Source organism: Aythya ferina (genome assembly GCF_964211825.1).
Source record: "Aythya ferina genome assembly, chromosome: 1".
Taxonomy (NCBI): Eukaryota; Metazoa; Chordata; class Aves; order Anseriformes; family Anatidae; genus Aythya; species Aythya ferina.
The window spans coordinates 6,445,747-6,462,217 of record NC_140296.1 but is presented as its reverse complement, the minus strand read 5'-3'; the positions used below and the strand labels follow the sequence as shown (position 1 = coordinate 6,462,217).

Below are 16,471 nucleotides of genomic sequence, written 5' to 3'. Positions count from 1 at the left end.
AGCTTCCGTTGCTAATTAATTTTTACAATTAATTTCTTCATTTCTTCAGAGAGTTTTGTTCTAGCAGCCTGCAATTCTGATTTATCTTTTTAAAGAATCACATATAAAATACCATGTAGAATTATGATTTGTTTCTGGGTTTTACGTTTTTTAAAAAGATGAAAGCTCTATGAAAGAAATAATGATGCTTATGAAATGTGCACTGGGACAATTTTTTTAGTTCTATCTCTATAGTTCTATCTCTATACTTCTATCTATACCAAAAATGGAACTTTTTATAAATCTTTAATTCTGTTCTGAAAATTTTGCAGTCCGTAATCACTCTATTTCTTTCTTGCTTTTTAAGAACAGAACAATTTATTGCTCAGTTTTCTGATTTTTGGTTTGATTGCTTTATTTGGGGCTGGGAGGGTTAATTGTTTGTTTCTTTGTTTGTTTTTTTAAGTACAGATATGATGGTCAGATAATTAGTTCAGACTGCTAATTCAGTTGATAATCTGGAGGCAGGCAGAGGTAGATTAGAACCAGTGCTGATGAAGAAAGGCATTGGATCCTCCCACTGGCCACAAGCAAAAAGTGTATAACCTGTAAAGGTGTATAACCTTCTTCTATATATCTATTTCTCATAAAGACATGGTTTTTGGTTGATATATATGTGCACTTTGACTATGGAAAGGTACAACCCAATGTCAGTCCCACACACATGGAAAGTCCTATTATATTTTTTTACACTGGATACAATCACTGGTGTATTAATAATCTCAGCAGTAAGCAGGCAATATTTATGCTCTTCTGGGGCCAATCACAGGCACCAAGTATCAGATAAAATACACCACGGATGAGAAAAATAAAGTTTTTTACTTCCCTTTTGACAGATGGCAATTGGAAGGATGAAGAAATTAGTGACATATTCAAGGTGAAAGAGATAATGCTATACATCTTCCATATTCCAATCTAATTCCTTAATGAAGGCCACTCATTCAATCTTATAAATCATTTTGTGGCAATTTTCAGACTTGAAACATATCACTCATTACGTATATTTTAATTCACAATCTGTCCAATTACCTCTAGGGTTTTCTGCAGATTTTCTTGTCCTGTAGCAGGAGATGTTGTCTTCTCCCATTTCTCTGCAACTTGGTTTGCTTCTTCTAATTTTTGCTCATAGCTTTTCTGGGAATTTAGCAGTGTCACTTCATAAAACTCTTGAATATCTGTTTGTAAAGAGGAATGAGCAAATGGCATTATTTTATATGATGGCATTTGAGGCCCTGGTGTTTATTCTTGGTTGACACATATTTACACATTTTCAGAAGACAGATCATAATGATAAACACATACAACATTTCTAGCAGAAAGCATCAATATGCAAATTTGTTTTCTAAAATGTCAATGAGATTCTTGAGGTATATTCTCATTTTTAAAGAGGTTCTTACAAATCATTTCAAAGAAATAAATGAATAATATTTATGAGGAGAGACTTAATGAACACCTAGACAATATAAGTAGAACAGACCCTTACAGAAGTGTAACTAAGTCACAGACCATTTTGATGAGGAAACTAGAAAGTCATAGATATAAAATACCCTAAGAGGAGTTTGTTGTCAGACACCTGCCCCAGGCATCTGGGCCACCCTCAGCCCCAACTGCAGGTGCATTTAGGAACATTTTTAAGTGGGACACAGAACTTGAAGAAACACTTTGTGTGTTAAGCACTTCACTTCAGAAGTGGCTAATTAATGTTGGTTTTAAACCAAGGGCAAGTAACACACCATCTCTTTGTATCCTGCTTTAGAGAGAAAGATTACATCTACCTGGATACCCTCTTTGATGGAGGGGCTGGTTATAAAAGCTATCATGCTTTCATGTCTCTCTAATAAATGCTACCTAAGGTGTAAAGAATGTGGAAAGGCATAATTCTCAACAAGTAGGTGTCAGACAAAGCAAAGAAGGAGATGGAGAAAACTTTCTAGACTTAGGCAAAGAAATTATAGGGAAAAATCAAGCTTATTATATTTATATAATGCCTTTCCTAAACACTTGTGACTATGTTTTTTATTTTATATTTCATGAAGAAATGTTCTGTTTATATTTTACCTTAAATTGTATTAAATTAGACATAGCCCCACACTTAATGAAAGCTGTGATAAATCTGTACCTGATGTTAATCAGGAAAATGAACTTCTCAGGATGTTCCAGCATGTCTAAAAGGAAAGAATATGTTCCCCAGGAAAGCTTTTTAGACCAGAAAAGATAATTCTCCCAGCATTAACCATAAGGAGTGACTAAATATTGGAAAATATTGCCATCATGCCTGAGCTTCAAAGATAACCATGGATTTTCTCATACAGTGTCAGGTCCCATGCGTGGGCCAGGAAGAAATAATTTCTAAGTATAATAAATAACTGCTATGGAAGTACATCTGCATTTTGTGTTATAAGCTGTCTCCCATGATAGGAGACTGAACTAGATTGTATGTGACCATCAGAACTGAAAGAGCAGGGGAGAGAACAGCAGGGGCACCTGGCTTTTCTGCATCTTTCAAGGGTTAGTCAAAGCTAGTCAGCAGTGTCTAGTCTGTGCAGTGTCCCATACCCTTGAAGTGTCTGGCCAGATCTCCAGGAGGCACTCTTCCTTCTTTAGTAACAACTCACATTGAACTTTTCTTCTTTTTTTGTTTGCTTGTTTGTGTTGTTTTTGTTTACCTTTGTTTTGTTTTCCTCCAACTTCCAGGTTCATTATTTACTCTATTTCTTATTTACAATAGGATAAATTAATCAGAAAATTTTATTTGAATATTAATAACAATGATCCATAGAAAGTTGATACTACCTTCTATTTCACAGACAATAAAAGAAAATTGCTGATACAAATATTTGTAAGTATTGATACTTCATATTGCTAAGAGCATTTGCTTCCAGGGTTAAAGTTAGCACCCACTTTTAAAATGAAAAGCTATGGGACAGTTGCAATGAGAATGGGAGTTCCCCCATTCTCACTGGGGGGACTTCTGACCATTGATTTGAATGTTCACAGTGGAATTGAAAACAGTTCTAATATATGGTTTGACACCGTCTCAATTTATATTGTAACTGCAAGTTTTAAGACCAATATGTAATTATCTCTAGATAAATACTTTGCAGAAATAAACTAGAAATTGCCCTCTGGCAATGGTATTCAGCTGGCATAGCTGTTGTTATCAGAGTATTAATTGGGTTGATGGTAGTCAGTCCAGGAACAGCAGAACAGTGCTTTCTTTCCAACTTTAAGGACTATCTTACCCTAGCATGTTCATTAAAAATAATGTGCGAACCATATTTGCATGTGTATCCGCGTGTGCAAAATAAATATAAAAACCTCAGTCTCTTTGTAAAAGTCCTTATCTATTCCAAGGAGGCTGTGGGCTTCTTTCACTGGAATAATGATTATTGGTGTGCAGACAAGAGCATTTCAAGTGTACTTATACGGTTACAGAAGAAAGCACAGAGGATTCACTTAGTTGGTTGCTTTTTTATTCCATAAGCTAAAATTGTTGTTTCTATGGAACAAGTGCAGTCACTGACTTGCAGTCAAAGTTAGCATAAAATAGGACCTGTAATTTGCTCTGAGTAAAATCTGCTCTACCAAGCGATCTTCATTATGTCAGACATGCAATCAAATTCTCAGAGGAAAAAGCAGCTGAATACTACTGAGGATGGGAAACGAGGTGTAATAGGGGTGGTGGGATCAAGCAGTCGTAGAATAAAATTTGGAGCTAAGGTTGTAAAAAGTAGTTGTCAGGGCATAGCAAATGAAATCTGAAATGAAAAGAAAAAAAAAAAAAAAAAAAAAGAAAAAAAAAAAAGAGTGTAGCTTGTAGTGGGAACTTATGGAAAGATAATTCAAGAGACTAAAGAATTACACATATGAAACCTCTATCTATTTATTGGCACAGTTTTACCTCCCTTCTTTGAAAACAAGTTCAGATTTCATTTAGAAATCTGCTGGTGAACTCAGTAGGCACAAAACATCTCCCTTGTTTTGGTACCAGAGGAGCTGTTTGACCCTCTCCACTACTCCAAACATTTTGTCAAGCAATGTATTCATGTTTGTTTAAAGTGTCTGTGAATCTCACTGGATTTTCAGTCCAACTGAATTTATTCATTTGCTTCTTAAGAGTTGACTTACTTCATTTAATAAACTCTTGTTGTTCACTTAGCCTTGCCCAAATGTTTTGTCAGTTTCACTGTATAAAGATAAATTGCGTAGAAGAAATTATATATATTGTAATATGAAGTAATCCTAAAGATTCAGTGATACATTTTATTTTGGATAATTCCATCACTGGGGAAGCAGGAAAATAAATTTTCTCTACATCAGCATGACAGAAAACACATCAGTATCACTTTATAAATGCCCATAGACAAGTATAGAATACATCAGTGTGTCTGTGCTCTGCAGGCAAATTCCAAGGACACCCTTCTCTTGCCTTGCAGACCTTTACAAGGATAAGCAGGATCAAACCCTTATAACGTAGGCCAGGGAGCAGTTTTCTTTACTGCAGTTTAAAAAATACATATTAATCATTTAGGCTTGAATTTGAGTTGTGCATATTCTTAACTCAATTAAAAAATATATAAATATTAAAAGACAATAAAGTGGACAAGACTAATAACTGGAGAAGACACAATGTCCTACTCACATAAAAGAGCGACCTTTCTTTCAGCCAGCAGCTACACAGAAAGAAAAATGTGATCAGACAAAGCTGAACAGGCTGCCTAAACTGGGCCTTGTCTTCATTTTTAGTGATTGGTGCTGCAACCCTAAAACCATTAGTCCAGTGCCATATCTGTTCCAATGTATATTCACCTCAATGTCCATTCATTACAGCAAAATGTTACAACTCTTGCAGCAAAGGGATTAAACAATATGAAAGGCAACATTTTTGAATAGCCTAAACTTTCTGTCTTCTGTGGCCTGGGCTTTCGCTAGCATTCTAATGAGAAAAATAAATAAATAAATAAATAAATAAGATAAAGCAATGCAATCCCTCATTCATCTCTAAGCACTTCAGCAAGAGAAAGATAGAAGTAAATTGAAGAGAATTCAGACAAAGGCAGATGATTAAAGGTCTGATGAGGACTAACTTTTAGAGAAAGATTAAAGGAAGAGAATAATAGTAACGCATACTTATATTTCCATTCATTTCAAAGCAAAACAAACAAGGAACCATAGAACTTTGGCTGACAAAATTGCCCAAGGCTCCAAAGAGAGGCAAACCAGCAGGGCTGAACTGCTGAGGCTACAAACGAGCACACCAGGTATGTATATACGTCAATCCCTTTGTGATCAATAACCCATTTGCAGTGGCTTCAGAATCACTACTGGATTCACGACAATGTTGTTCCTTTTAAAAAAGTCCTCTTTGGAGAATCAGGGAAGAGTAGACACAGCAGCTTGCGCATAAATATTATTACACGTTATTAACAATACATAATTATACACCAGGGGGTTGCGCTGCCATCCAGAGGCACCTCATCAAGCTGGAGAAATAGACTCGTAAGAATCTCTTGAAATTTGACTAGTGCAGGGTCCTGTCCCTGGGGAGGAACAGCCTTAGGCCCCAGGACATGCTGGGAGCCACGTGGCTGGGCAGCAGCCCTCAGAAAAGGGCGTGGGGGTCCTGGTGGGCACCAGGCTGAACGTGAGCCAGCAATGGGCCCTTGCTGCTAAGAAGGCCAATGGTATTCTGGGCTGCATGAGGCAAACATGGCCAGCAGGCCAAGAGAGGCAATCTTTCCCCTCCGCTCAGCACTGGGAACGCCACACCTGAAGTGCTGGTTCCAGTGCTGGGTCCCCAGTACCAGAAAGACCTGCACACACTGGAGAGAGTCCAGTGAAGGGCCACCAAAATGGTCACCCTCTGCTGTGAGGGTGAGAGAGCTGGGGCTGTTCAGCCTGGAAAAGGGGAGGCTCAGGTGCATCTCATCTGTCTATAAACAACTGAAGGGAGGGTGCAGTGAGGATGGAGCAAAGCTTTGTTCAGGCCAAGAGGCAATGGGCACAAACTGGAGCACAGAAGGTTCCGTCTGGACATCAGGAAGCACTTCTGTGCTGGGTGGGTGATGGAGCACAGGCACAGGTTGCCCAGAGAGGCTGTGGAGTCTCCTTCTTGAAGATCTCCAAAAGCCACCTGGACGTGGTGCTAGGCAGCCTGCTCTGGGCATCCCTACTGGAGCAAGGGCTGAACCAGATGGACACAGAGGTGCTTTCCAACTTCAACTGTTCCGTGATTCTGTGAAATCTGGAATAATTATCTGGTGTGCTAGGAATGGCTCAGGAGCCAGTCACTCCTGCAAGCTCTCTCCATTTTGTGAGACTCATTACTCTGGTTTTAATTTAGAAGGAAGAAGTGGTCAGGATTTGCTCTTATGTATATGTCTTGGCTCCCTCTCTACTACTCCTTGGATCCACCCAAGGGTACTGAGGGAACTGGCAGAGGAGCTGGCCAAGCCACTATCCATCATTTATCACCAGTCCTGGCTATCGGGGGAGGTCCCAATCGACTGGCGGCTAGCAAACGTGACGCCCATCTACAAGAAGGGCCGGAGGGCAGACCCGGGTAACTACAGGCCTGTCAGTTTGACCTCAGTGCCAGGAAAGCTCATGGAGCAGATCCTCCTGAGAGTCATCATGCAGCACTTGCAGGGGAAGCAGGCGATCAGGCCCAGTCAGCATGGCTTTATGAAAGGCAGGTCATGCCTGACGAACCTGATCTCCTTCTATGACAGAGTGACGCGCTGGGTGGATGAGGGAAAGGCTGTGGATGTGGTCTACCTTGACTTCAGCAAGGCTTTTGACACCGTCTCCCACAGCATTCTCCTCAAGAAACTGGCTGCTCTTGGCTTGGACTGGCACACGCTTCGTTGGGTTAGAAACTGGCTGGATAGCCGGGCCCAAAGAGTCGTGGTGAATGGAGCCAAGTCCAGTTGGAGGCCAGTCACTAGTGGCATCCCCCAGGGCTCGGTGCTGGGGCCGGTCCTCTTTAATATCTTCATCGATGATCTGGACGAGGGCATCGAGTGCACCCTCAGTAAGTTCGCAGATGACACCAAGTTAGGTGCGTGTGTCGATCTGCTTGAGGGTAGGAAAGCTCTGCAGGAGGATCTGGATAGGCTGCACCGATGGGCTGAGGTCAACTGCATGAAGTTCAACAAGGCCAAGTGCCGGGTCCTGCACCTGGGGCGCAATAACCCCAAGCAGAGCTACAGGCTGGGAGAGGAATGGTTGGAGAGCTGCCAGGCAGAGAAGGACCTGGGAGTGATGGTGGATAGTCGGCTGAATATGAGCCAGCAGTGTGCTCAGGTGGCCAAGAAGGCCAACGGCATCCTGGCTTGTATCAGGAACAGTGTGACCAGCAGGGCTAGGGAGGTGATCGTCCCCCTGTACTCGGCTCTGGTGAGGCCGCACCTCGAGTACTGTGTTCAGTTTTGGGCCCCTCGCTACAAGAAGGACATGGAGGTGCTTGAGCGGGTGCAGAGAAGGGCGACGAAGCTGGTGAGGGGCCTGGAGAACAAGTCCTACGAGGAGCGGCTGAGGGAGCTGGGCTTGTTCAGCCTGGAGAAGAGGAGGCTCAGGGGTGACCTTATCGCTCTTTTTAGGTACCTCAAGGGAGGCTGTAGCGAGGTGGGGGTTGGCCTGTTCTCCCACGTGCCTGGTGACAGGACGAGGGGGAATGGGCTTAAGTTGAGCCAGGGGAGTTTTAGGTTAGATGTTAGGAAGAACTTCTTCACTGAAAGGGTTGTGAGGCACTGGAACAGGCTGCCCAGGGAAGTGGTGGAGTCACCATCCCTGGAAGTCTTCAAAAGACGTTTAGATGTAGAGCTTAGGGAAATGGTTTAGTGGGGACTGTTAGCGTTAGGTCAGAGGTTGGACTTGATGATCTTGAGGTCTCTTCCAACCTAGAAAATTCTGTGATTCTGTGATTCTGTGATACTCACCCATCTTCAGCTGTGTAACTCAGCATAATCCAGCTTGTAGCACCAAGACTGTATCAAGTATATGAGATAACTTTGGCATCTGTATGATTTTCACCTATGTAGAGGCACACTAGCAGGTACCAAATTCATCTTAGTACTTTTATGCCATTCAGAAATTTAGCCATTAAGACACGTGCATGCCAGAGCACTGAGCAACTGGGATTATCCCAGTATAACCCCTTCACACCAGCTGATCAGTAGCTGCACTTTCCATGTACCTAATAGATGCAGAGAGTTAGGATGTGAGAGTATCAAAAGATGTGTTTTCCAGAGTAATATGGTGTAGAATACAGAGAGGCTCAATTTGAGCTGGTGCAGGGCTACAAGCAGCTGTACAGTAAGGATAGATTTGCAAGGTGCCAAAATCATTTAGGGTTCAGAAGACAGGAGATGTAAAGAAAACCACAGCAGGAGTGAAGAGAAAAAATCTTTTGTATCTCTTTTGTGTTTACAAAAATGAGGGAAGAAAGAGGAAAGACTGCATTCCAGTAACAAACAAGCTGATGCCAGGCTTTCTGACACCATCTATATTTTATAGAACACAAACAATTAAGCCTAAAAGGATAATCTTGTACATCACTTAGCCTGAAGTTGTACTGCATGTGTCAGCAAATGCTGCTTCTCTAGTGATTTGACAGTACATGTGACCACTTGTAACAGAGAAATGCAAAGTATTCCATGCACGAAACCTTAGCCCAAGTCCACTGAACTTACAGGCACCTACCCACCACAGCAGGCTTTGAACTCCAGGTAGAGAATAGGCTGTGCTAACAGCTGTTCCAAAAGCTGTTACCTTCAGTTGTGCTGAGCGGAGGTTTCCTTGCTGCCATCCTTCTTGCAACCTATGTAGATGTTGGCTTGATACCCTTTAGATATGGCACTAATGGTATTTGCAGCAATTGTTGCTTCTGCAGATGGCTGTACATTTTTGCAATTAACTGCAGCATCATTAACAACGTAGAATCCCATTACCCAAGAAATGAATTCTCTCTGTATCATATTTCTATGGACCCAAACTGGGAATTGGAACTAATATTCTGTAGGATATAATGAAAAGGGCTTTTTTTTCTTCTCCTTCTGGAGGTCCTTAGCCCTGGAATTCATTTTCTCTGTGCTGTGCCAGTGCCCTGACTTGCTTTGCAGTATAACTCCCATCTGTTTTTCCAGGGCATTCAAGGACAAGGTGGAATGGGGGTCTAAGGCAACATGCAAACACAAGCTGTTTCCTTTCCAGGAAATTTGGGGCAGTCTTTTTGTCTATATGTGGGATAGTGTCTGATGTGTATCTTTTAATGTTGTGTAACCCAGCACAAATGCCTACTGTCTGGCAGAACTCTGCAAATCAAAATAAAGTCAACTCTTACAGGCTCTTGATGCGAGTCCTTTTTTTAACGAAGGGAACATTACAGCATACATCTAAATGGCATCATTTATATCCTGGGGAGCAGATTATGCTGGGTCAGCTTCGGCCATCTGGTCTGAATTATTAGGTAGAAGCAAGGAGGATTGTGCAGGATGTTGTTCAAGAAGGAAGACTGATTCACACAGTAGAAGTAGCAGGGAAGTGATCAGAGATCATACCAGCTTGCCAGTAAAGGGCTTTAAAGATCCTGCACGTGGAAGTAGTCCAAGGAGAGGTTAAATAACATACTTCACTGAACACACTATGTGTTGTGGCTTTTCCAAGCAAAAATGTTTCCATAATGAGTTAAGTCATCTTTGTAAGAGGGAGAAAATAAAAACCAAGAGAAGAAAAAAAAAAAATAACTTGAAATTGGATGAGTTTTTGACTAAAGCAGGACTGTGGTACAGACCCTGTGTAACAGATGGCAGATCTCCAGTTATCAAGCTGGTACATAGTTTTACAGTCATGGTGAGCCCAAACCTGCCCCCATTAGCATCCCTTGGTGCAGCAGCAGTCAAAAATTCTTTTCCCGTTTCAGCTGTATCTCATCTTCAGGGCTCTACATATATTGTAGAGTAATGTCTAATTTGGTCTAATAAAGGTGTGAGATTCAACAAAGGAAGAGCTCAAGGCTTACCATTTGCAACCAGAGAGTGTAACACCAAGACATGTCAAGTCAAAATGAAATTTAGGTACCCTCTAACAAGGTTTTCAGACAAGCTTTTGGTGCATGAGAAACACAGATGCCAACCCAACAGCAAGAGTTGCTACAGAAGGAGTGAACAGGTCCACTATTCCACACAGTGCAGTGCAAGCCAGGAAATTAGTCTTCTGCCAAATGGGTGTAGTTGATAAACAATCCTAAATCTATTAAAAGCAACCTACTCTGGTAGAACATGTACCAAAGTGGGCAGCAGGAAATATAATTTCTGTTATTAACCTGTCTTGATTCTTGAGCTTGAGTAAATCCCATTCATTTGGCACAGGTGGCCTTCTGAAGTCCCTTCCAACCTGAATTATCCAATGATCCTATGATCCTTTGCACATCTAAGTGGTAAGTTCTTTGGGGCAGGAACAATTACTAAGCAAGTATGGACCTGAGCAAAATGGGATCTTTTCATCAAAGGAGCTCTGAAACACCGTACACGCTGTAATAAACTAAATGGCTAGCAATTAATAATCTTTGTGAGAGTTATTTAGGTGCAGGGAAAAAACATTATGGAGTACTTCTGGATGTGCTGTACAATTGTGTCATTTTTTTGGTTCTGTAATATACCCAGAACACAATCAGAACTCTCCTAAACTTCTCAGCTAGGAATATCTGCCTCAAAGGCAGCTGTCCAAAACCCAATGAGAATAAAATATTCAACATATATAGCTGTGCACAGGGAAGACAAAATAATTGCTGCAGCCCTTTCTATATAAGCAATGTTTATGCTAACAGTGAAAACTAGAAAGTGATAACTCTGACAGTAAAGTCAGTACTTAAGCTTGTTCAGTGATGATAGTGAATGCATTGATATACTTTTGCCTACATATGCAAACTCCTTATTCATAAATAAGCATCTCAGCCTGGATGTGTGCATTCACCATTGACAATATGTGAACATCTACAGTTGCTAATTGTGTTTTCAATAGAACAAGAGCAGAAGCTGTGAGAAAGGCTCAATAACGCAGAGAAACAGTTTTAACAGGGCAGAGTAGGTTAAAGCAGTGAATGCAGTGCTCAGCTCTGCTCACTCTGTCTGGAGCTCAAGCTGCAGAAGCAGCAAACCCCAAATCCTGCAGTGACATTTCATTTTGCCCAGGCTAGCCAGGGCCTGCAGATCAATGCATGATCTGCAAGGCTCAGAGCAGGATCCCAAGCACATGCTGGTTTCTTTGCACCTACAGAAAAATTGAATTGTCCCAGGATTTCTTCCAATAGAGAACTAAGTAAATAAAAAGTGATATTAATAATATTAAGTGTTCAAAAGTGACAGCTAAGGAAACATGAAGACAATGAAGAAAGGTTTCCTTTGTTGCAGAACAGACCTTGTGTAAAACAGTGTTTTCTTTGAAAAATAATGTATTGTATCAAATTCTTTCCCAATAAGCTTAAATATGAACCTCCTTTTTCTTTTTTCTTTTTCTTTTTCTTTTTTTTTTTTTTTTTTTCCAGTGCTGTGCATTGCTCTGCGTGTAGCAGTTGGAGACTGTGAACGTTATATATGGACAACAATAACATATACCTTTGGGAAGATGCTTTATTCAGTGTGTTGAGTGTTGGATGTGAAGCCATTACTGGAGAGATTTTTCCTTGTTTCTGTGCAGCAGTTAACAGTTATTACAGAGCATTTCTGATCTTTTGGAAGATCATGCAGCCCCACTGTGGGTCACAGAAGTTATGAATAGATTTTTGTCTGAATGGTTCCAACATGCACCTAAACTACTGTAGTAGAGTTCAATACCTGAAAACTGCTCATTTATTTATTTCATTTACTTCTGTGATTTTGTTGTAGTTTTTGTTCAGGTGCTCATTATTTCTTCAAGTAGGCATAATAAAGAAAATTTGTCAAAGTTTTACTGTAAAATACAATATCAAAACTGCAAGTATATTTTCATATCTGAGGCAGGAGTAATGGGAAGGAAAAAAAAAAAAAGAGTTGATTATATTTTTCTTCACTTTTTCTTTTTTAATCTTGGAAAAGAACTGGGTGCAAAGTCAATTTCCCACAGAACACCAAGGGAAATGCCACATACCAGACCCAAACCAGGAAAGGCTTTATCATCCTGTAGCATTTTATAAGTCAGTGTAGTTTTATAAACACTTTTCCACCGTAGCTGCACACGAGCAGTTTGGGAGTAGGTAGGGTGGATGGAAGATTAGTGCTGAGGGCACACATTTTGGGAGCTGCAGGCTTTGGGGTAGCTGTGTACACTCAGCAGCCCAACCAGGGTCTACCCCTGTCAGATAACTCCTTGTAGCACCCAGCTTGCTGAAACTCTTAAATATATATTTATATAAAATATAAATATTAGATAGATAGATAGATAGATAGATAGATAGATAGATAAAACATAATTTGAATATAAATACTAATATAAAAATATATTTGCATCCCCATCTTTCTCCCTTGGCTGTTTTGCCCCAACACAGCTCAAGAAACTGAGGCAGTGCAGAGGGTCCTAGCTGCCATCCATGGAGAGGAAAAGGCCAGGAAGGGAGCAGTTTGTCTACTTCACACCACTCACCATTTCTCTTCCAAGGATGTGACCTTTCAAAAGGTACATGCATATTTTATTTTCCAACACTTGCAGTCACACAGTGAGTTACAACATTGCTGTTATAGCACTGCCTGATAATAAATTCAGCACAGGAACATCTGCATTAGCCCCTCTTTACACTGTGGTTTCTGCCTTCCTCTTTACCATGGATTGCTAAGATTATCGATCTCCTTTTCCCAAACTAGTGTGAAGCCCTGAAGTTACTGTGAAGAGAACATGTCATCAAGGAGCAGACACCCAGCATGTATCATAAGGAAATGATGTACAAATAATACATAAGGCATGTATTATAAGGAAACTCTGATGAGCCACGCTTGAAAAGTGCAATAACGGTCAATTTGCTTATTCTTGTGTATGTAATGTTTCAGGGATTGGTCCAGTAGGAACCCCAAGAGAAAGAAATCCAATTTAGACACACTCTCCCAAAGTCCAGTAGCAGAGTGAGAACATTTTCAGGAAAACCCCATGGCAATCAGTAAGAAATTAATAATAATTACTTCCTGGCCTTTTTCTTCAATCTACGAAGAAGCATCTTCATACACAAACCCTTTCAAAAATCACTTTACTCCTTAATGTAAACTAGGAAAAAGTGTTAAAACGTAACAGTCCATTCACCACAGCAACTCCTTCCCTCCTTTAATATTCCCACCTCAAGGTCTCACCTAGGAACATCTTCCTCTCTGCACCTCTCTGATCTTCTCACTGTAGACACCTCACAGTCTCCTCTTGGTGGAACTGTACGTATCTGGTCAGCTCAAGGTCTTGCTTTTTAGTGGAGCATCAGCCTCTGTACTCAACAACAAGCTTTATTTTTGTACCAAAGCATACAACCCCAGTTTTTATCATGTGTGGTACCATATGCCCATCAGGTAATGTGTGAGGCAATAAGCTGCAACTCCGGCCTCGTTTCTGATGAGGTGCTTTGAAAAGTCAAACATAAGTGATGGTGGGGCTGCATCTTGTCTTCATCTCTCACCCACAGCCCCGGTGCAGCCTGCCCACGTGCCAGGACAACCAGGAGCAGTGTCCTGGCTTACAGCAGGTGATGTCCCAGGGGCTGAGCACCACATGAGCTGCAGGGATGGAAGCTGACTGTAAATGTGCATGCCTGCAACTCAAGAGGATTGCTTCTTACTGCCCACCTATTTTTAGCTCTGCAGATGACAAGTATTTCAATGTTTTCACTTAAAACAAAGTATGCAAAGGATAGATGGAGAAGGAATAAAGTTTCAAATAATTTAAAACCAACCTATCCCTTTGACATGTGCCTAAGCTGCAGAAAAAAAAAGCATGAACACGTGCAGAAAACTAGGTTAACGATATTCTAAGTCTCACCACTTCAGCTGTCTCTTTCTTCCCCTTCATTTTACTAGTGGGAAGTGTAATGCAAGTGGTAAAAACACGGAAATAAGAACTTCAGGCTGCAGATTCTATTTGCAGTTTTTCCACTGATTTGCTGCGTGACCTCAGGCAAATCAGTCTCTGCACTCCAGCTTAACCTTCTGTAAAGTTGAGATACAAGGGCTTTGACTTACCTATAGGCTCACAGTGGGGTGTTACCCAGCTTAATTAACTAATGTATGTTAAACACTTTGAATGTTTCTGTACAAGTTTAAATTATTACAGGTTGCAATCTTATAAACTCTGGCTTATGACCTTTGAACACATTTGCAACAATGTCTAGTGCAAGCCTTACGATTCCTACTCTGCTGTAATAAATTATACTTTAAATGAACCCTTTCACTGGAGCGACTGTAACTTTAGTTATCTACACTTAACATTTACAGTCATTGCACTAATTGGTCTAACCTTGTATCACAGGTTTCAATGAACATCAAAAGACTTCATTGGCCATGCCTGAATTTGTTTCACTTTATATTCTCATGGGTTTAGTAACAGCTAAGAGACTTCATGTAAATTCATTGACATTTGCTGGTCTCCAGCTGGAAGGAGAAAAATCTTGTATCCTTTACACAAGTCCTTGCAGATCTAGAGTCTTTATACTGCTCTCGATATTTTCGTTCTCATGTAGTTGATTGGTTTATGGACTCAGTGCAAATTCTTTTTTAACTTCAGTAATTTATATTTTCAGTCAATATGAATTTATGCATTTATTCATTAAATAATTTTGCATTTTTTTTCACTGCCTCTACCAGAGAATAAATTTTTGTTATGTTTCCTGAAGAGGACCCTTGTGCCCCTAAACTTAAAGTAAGCATTGGGAGAGCAGAAGGAAATGCTTTACAAAAAAATGTTGCTCACAGATTAGCCATTTTTAATAACAACTTTGATCTTTGTCATGGGGAGGTTAATGTTATGAGCATAGTACTGTGATTATTAACAAAATGTAATTTTTCAAGGGAAATCATTCGTAAAGTTTTATTGCGGCATCTTTAAAAACATCTGACAGGAAAACCCAAGGAAGCAGAAAGGGATATGCTAATTAAAAGGCATTATATAAATGCTAATGGAGGATGTGACCCATAGCCCATGAATTGGCATGTCATGCCCTAGTATCTTATCACAGAAAACAAATTTAAAATTGTGTACAGCTCCACATCAAGGTGGGCCACAGACAAAGGAAGATCCAAGTGTAACTTAAAGGCACAGCAGGTGTTCAGAGGCACCATTGTAGACACCAAAAAAAAAAAAAAAAAAAAAAAAAAAGCAATTTGGCTTCAGAGGGGACACAAAAGCTAACATTGTTAATGCCCTGACATTAAAACAGTTGGAGAGTTAAACATAGGCTGCAAAATTTTGGGATATATAGCCTTTCATAGCTTATATCAAGCCTTTCTATGATTTTGGATGTGTTTTAGAGATAAAGTAAGTTTGTCATACCTGCTGCAAGGGTTTGGCTGGATATCATGGATGTTGACAGCAGGAACAGGCAAAATTACTTTGCACTCATCTGTGCTAAAGCCCTTTGTGTAAAACAACAGAAATCTGGAGCAACTCAGGACCTGCAGAGTGAAGGGGATTCAGTCCAGGTTCCCAGAGGCAGTGCCACTTTGCGCACATGGACTCACTGTTGATTAAAGCTTTGTAAATGCCTGCTGAACCCATAGCATCTGAGGGTCAGATTGAGTTTAAGATGGAGTAACTTAATCATAGCTATCTCTGTGTCTCTGAGTGTACCAAGTGCCTAACCAATAATGGGCAGAGTCAGTGCCCTAAATGCTATCTGAGGTCCCTACAAGGCTGGCAGGTGTGGTACAAGACTTACACACATTTGTGCCTTTGTGGAGATGCAAACAAAGGTTTAAAGTGGTTTGACCCACATGGAGGATACTTGTACTAAGCACTTGGTTTGGGGCTTGGTGATTGTATATGCATTATTTTTCATATGTTTATTGGTTCTTTTCTCTGCTAGTAGAAAAACATTTAGGACCAGTTTCATTGTTCCAGGTCTTCTCTTTCGTAATTCTCCAGCAATACAGAATTAGCCTTTAAAAATCTTGTGTTGTTAATCCACATTCTGAAAGCATCAGCACTTCAGTGAAGAAGACTGAATAAAGCTAATTCTGTAAATTTCATTTCAAAACATTTTTTGCAGACAGCTATTTTGAATGAATGATCTGAAGTCAAAGTTGGAGTTTGAGGACAGTAAAGAAAGACTGCAGGCACACCAACAGAGATCTGTTGCTAATTCTTTTAGCTTTCAAAACATTCAAATTGTGGAGGAGAACATGAAAAACACTGTAAAGCATGAAAGACAATACACTTTCCTTGAGTATTGTTTCTAGCACAATGCAATTATTGATACAAAAATACTCTTGGT

The 16,471-nt window shown here is 40.4% G+C and overlaps 1 protein-coding gene across 10 annotated transcripts in view; it reads right to left on the bottom strand.

The window, feature by feature from the left end:
- Positions 1 to 16,471, bottom strand: part of DLG2 (discs large MAGUK scaffold protein 2) — a 1,046,667-nt gene that overhangs the window by 920,482 nt on the left and 109,714 nt on the right. For all 10 annotated transcript variants that reach the window (XM_084519823.1, XM_084519802.1, XM_084519813.1 and 7 more), the window contains exon 4: positions 1,069 to 1,214. In XM_084519823.1, coding sequence (XP_084375949.1) covers positions 1,069 to 1,214 — 146 coding nt within the window. The remainder of the gene's footprint in view (positions 1 to 1,068; positions 1,215 to 16,471) is intronic.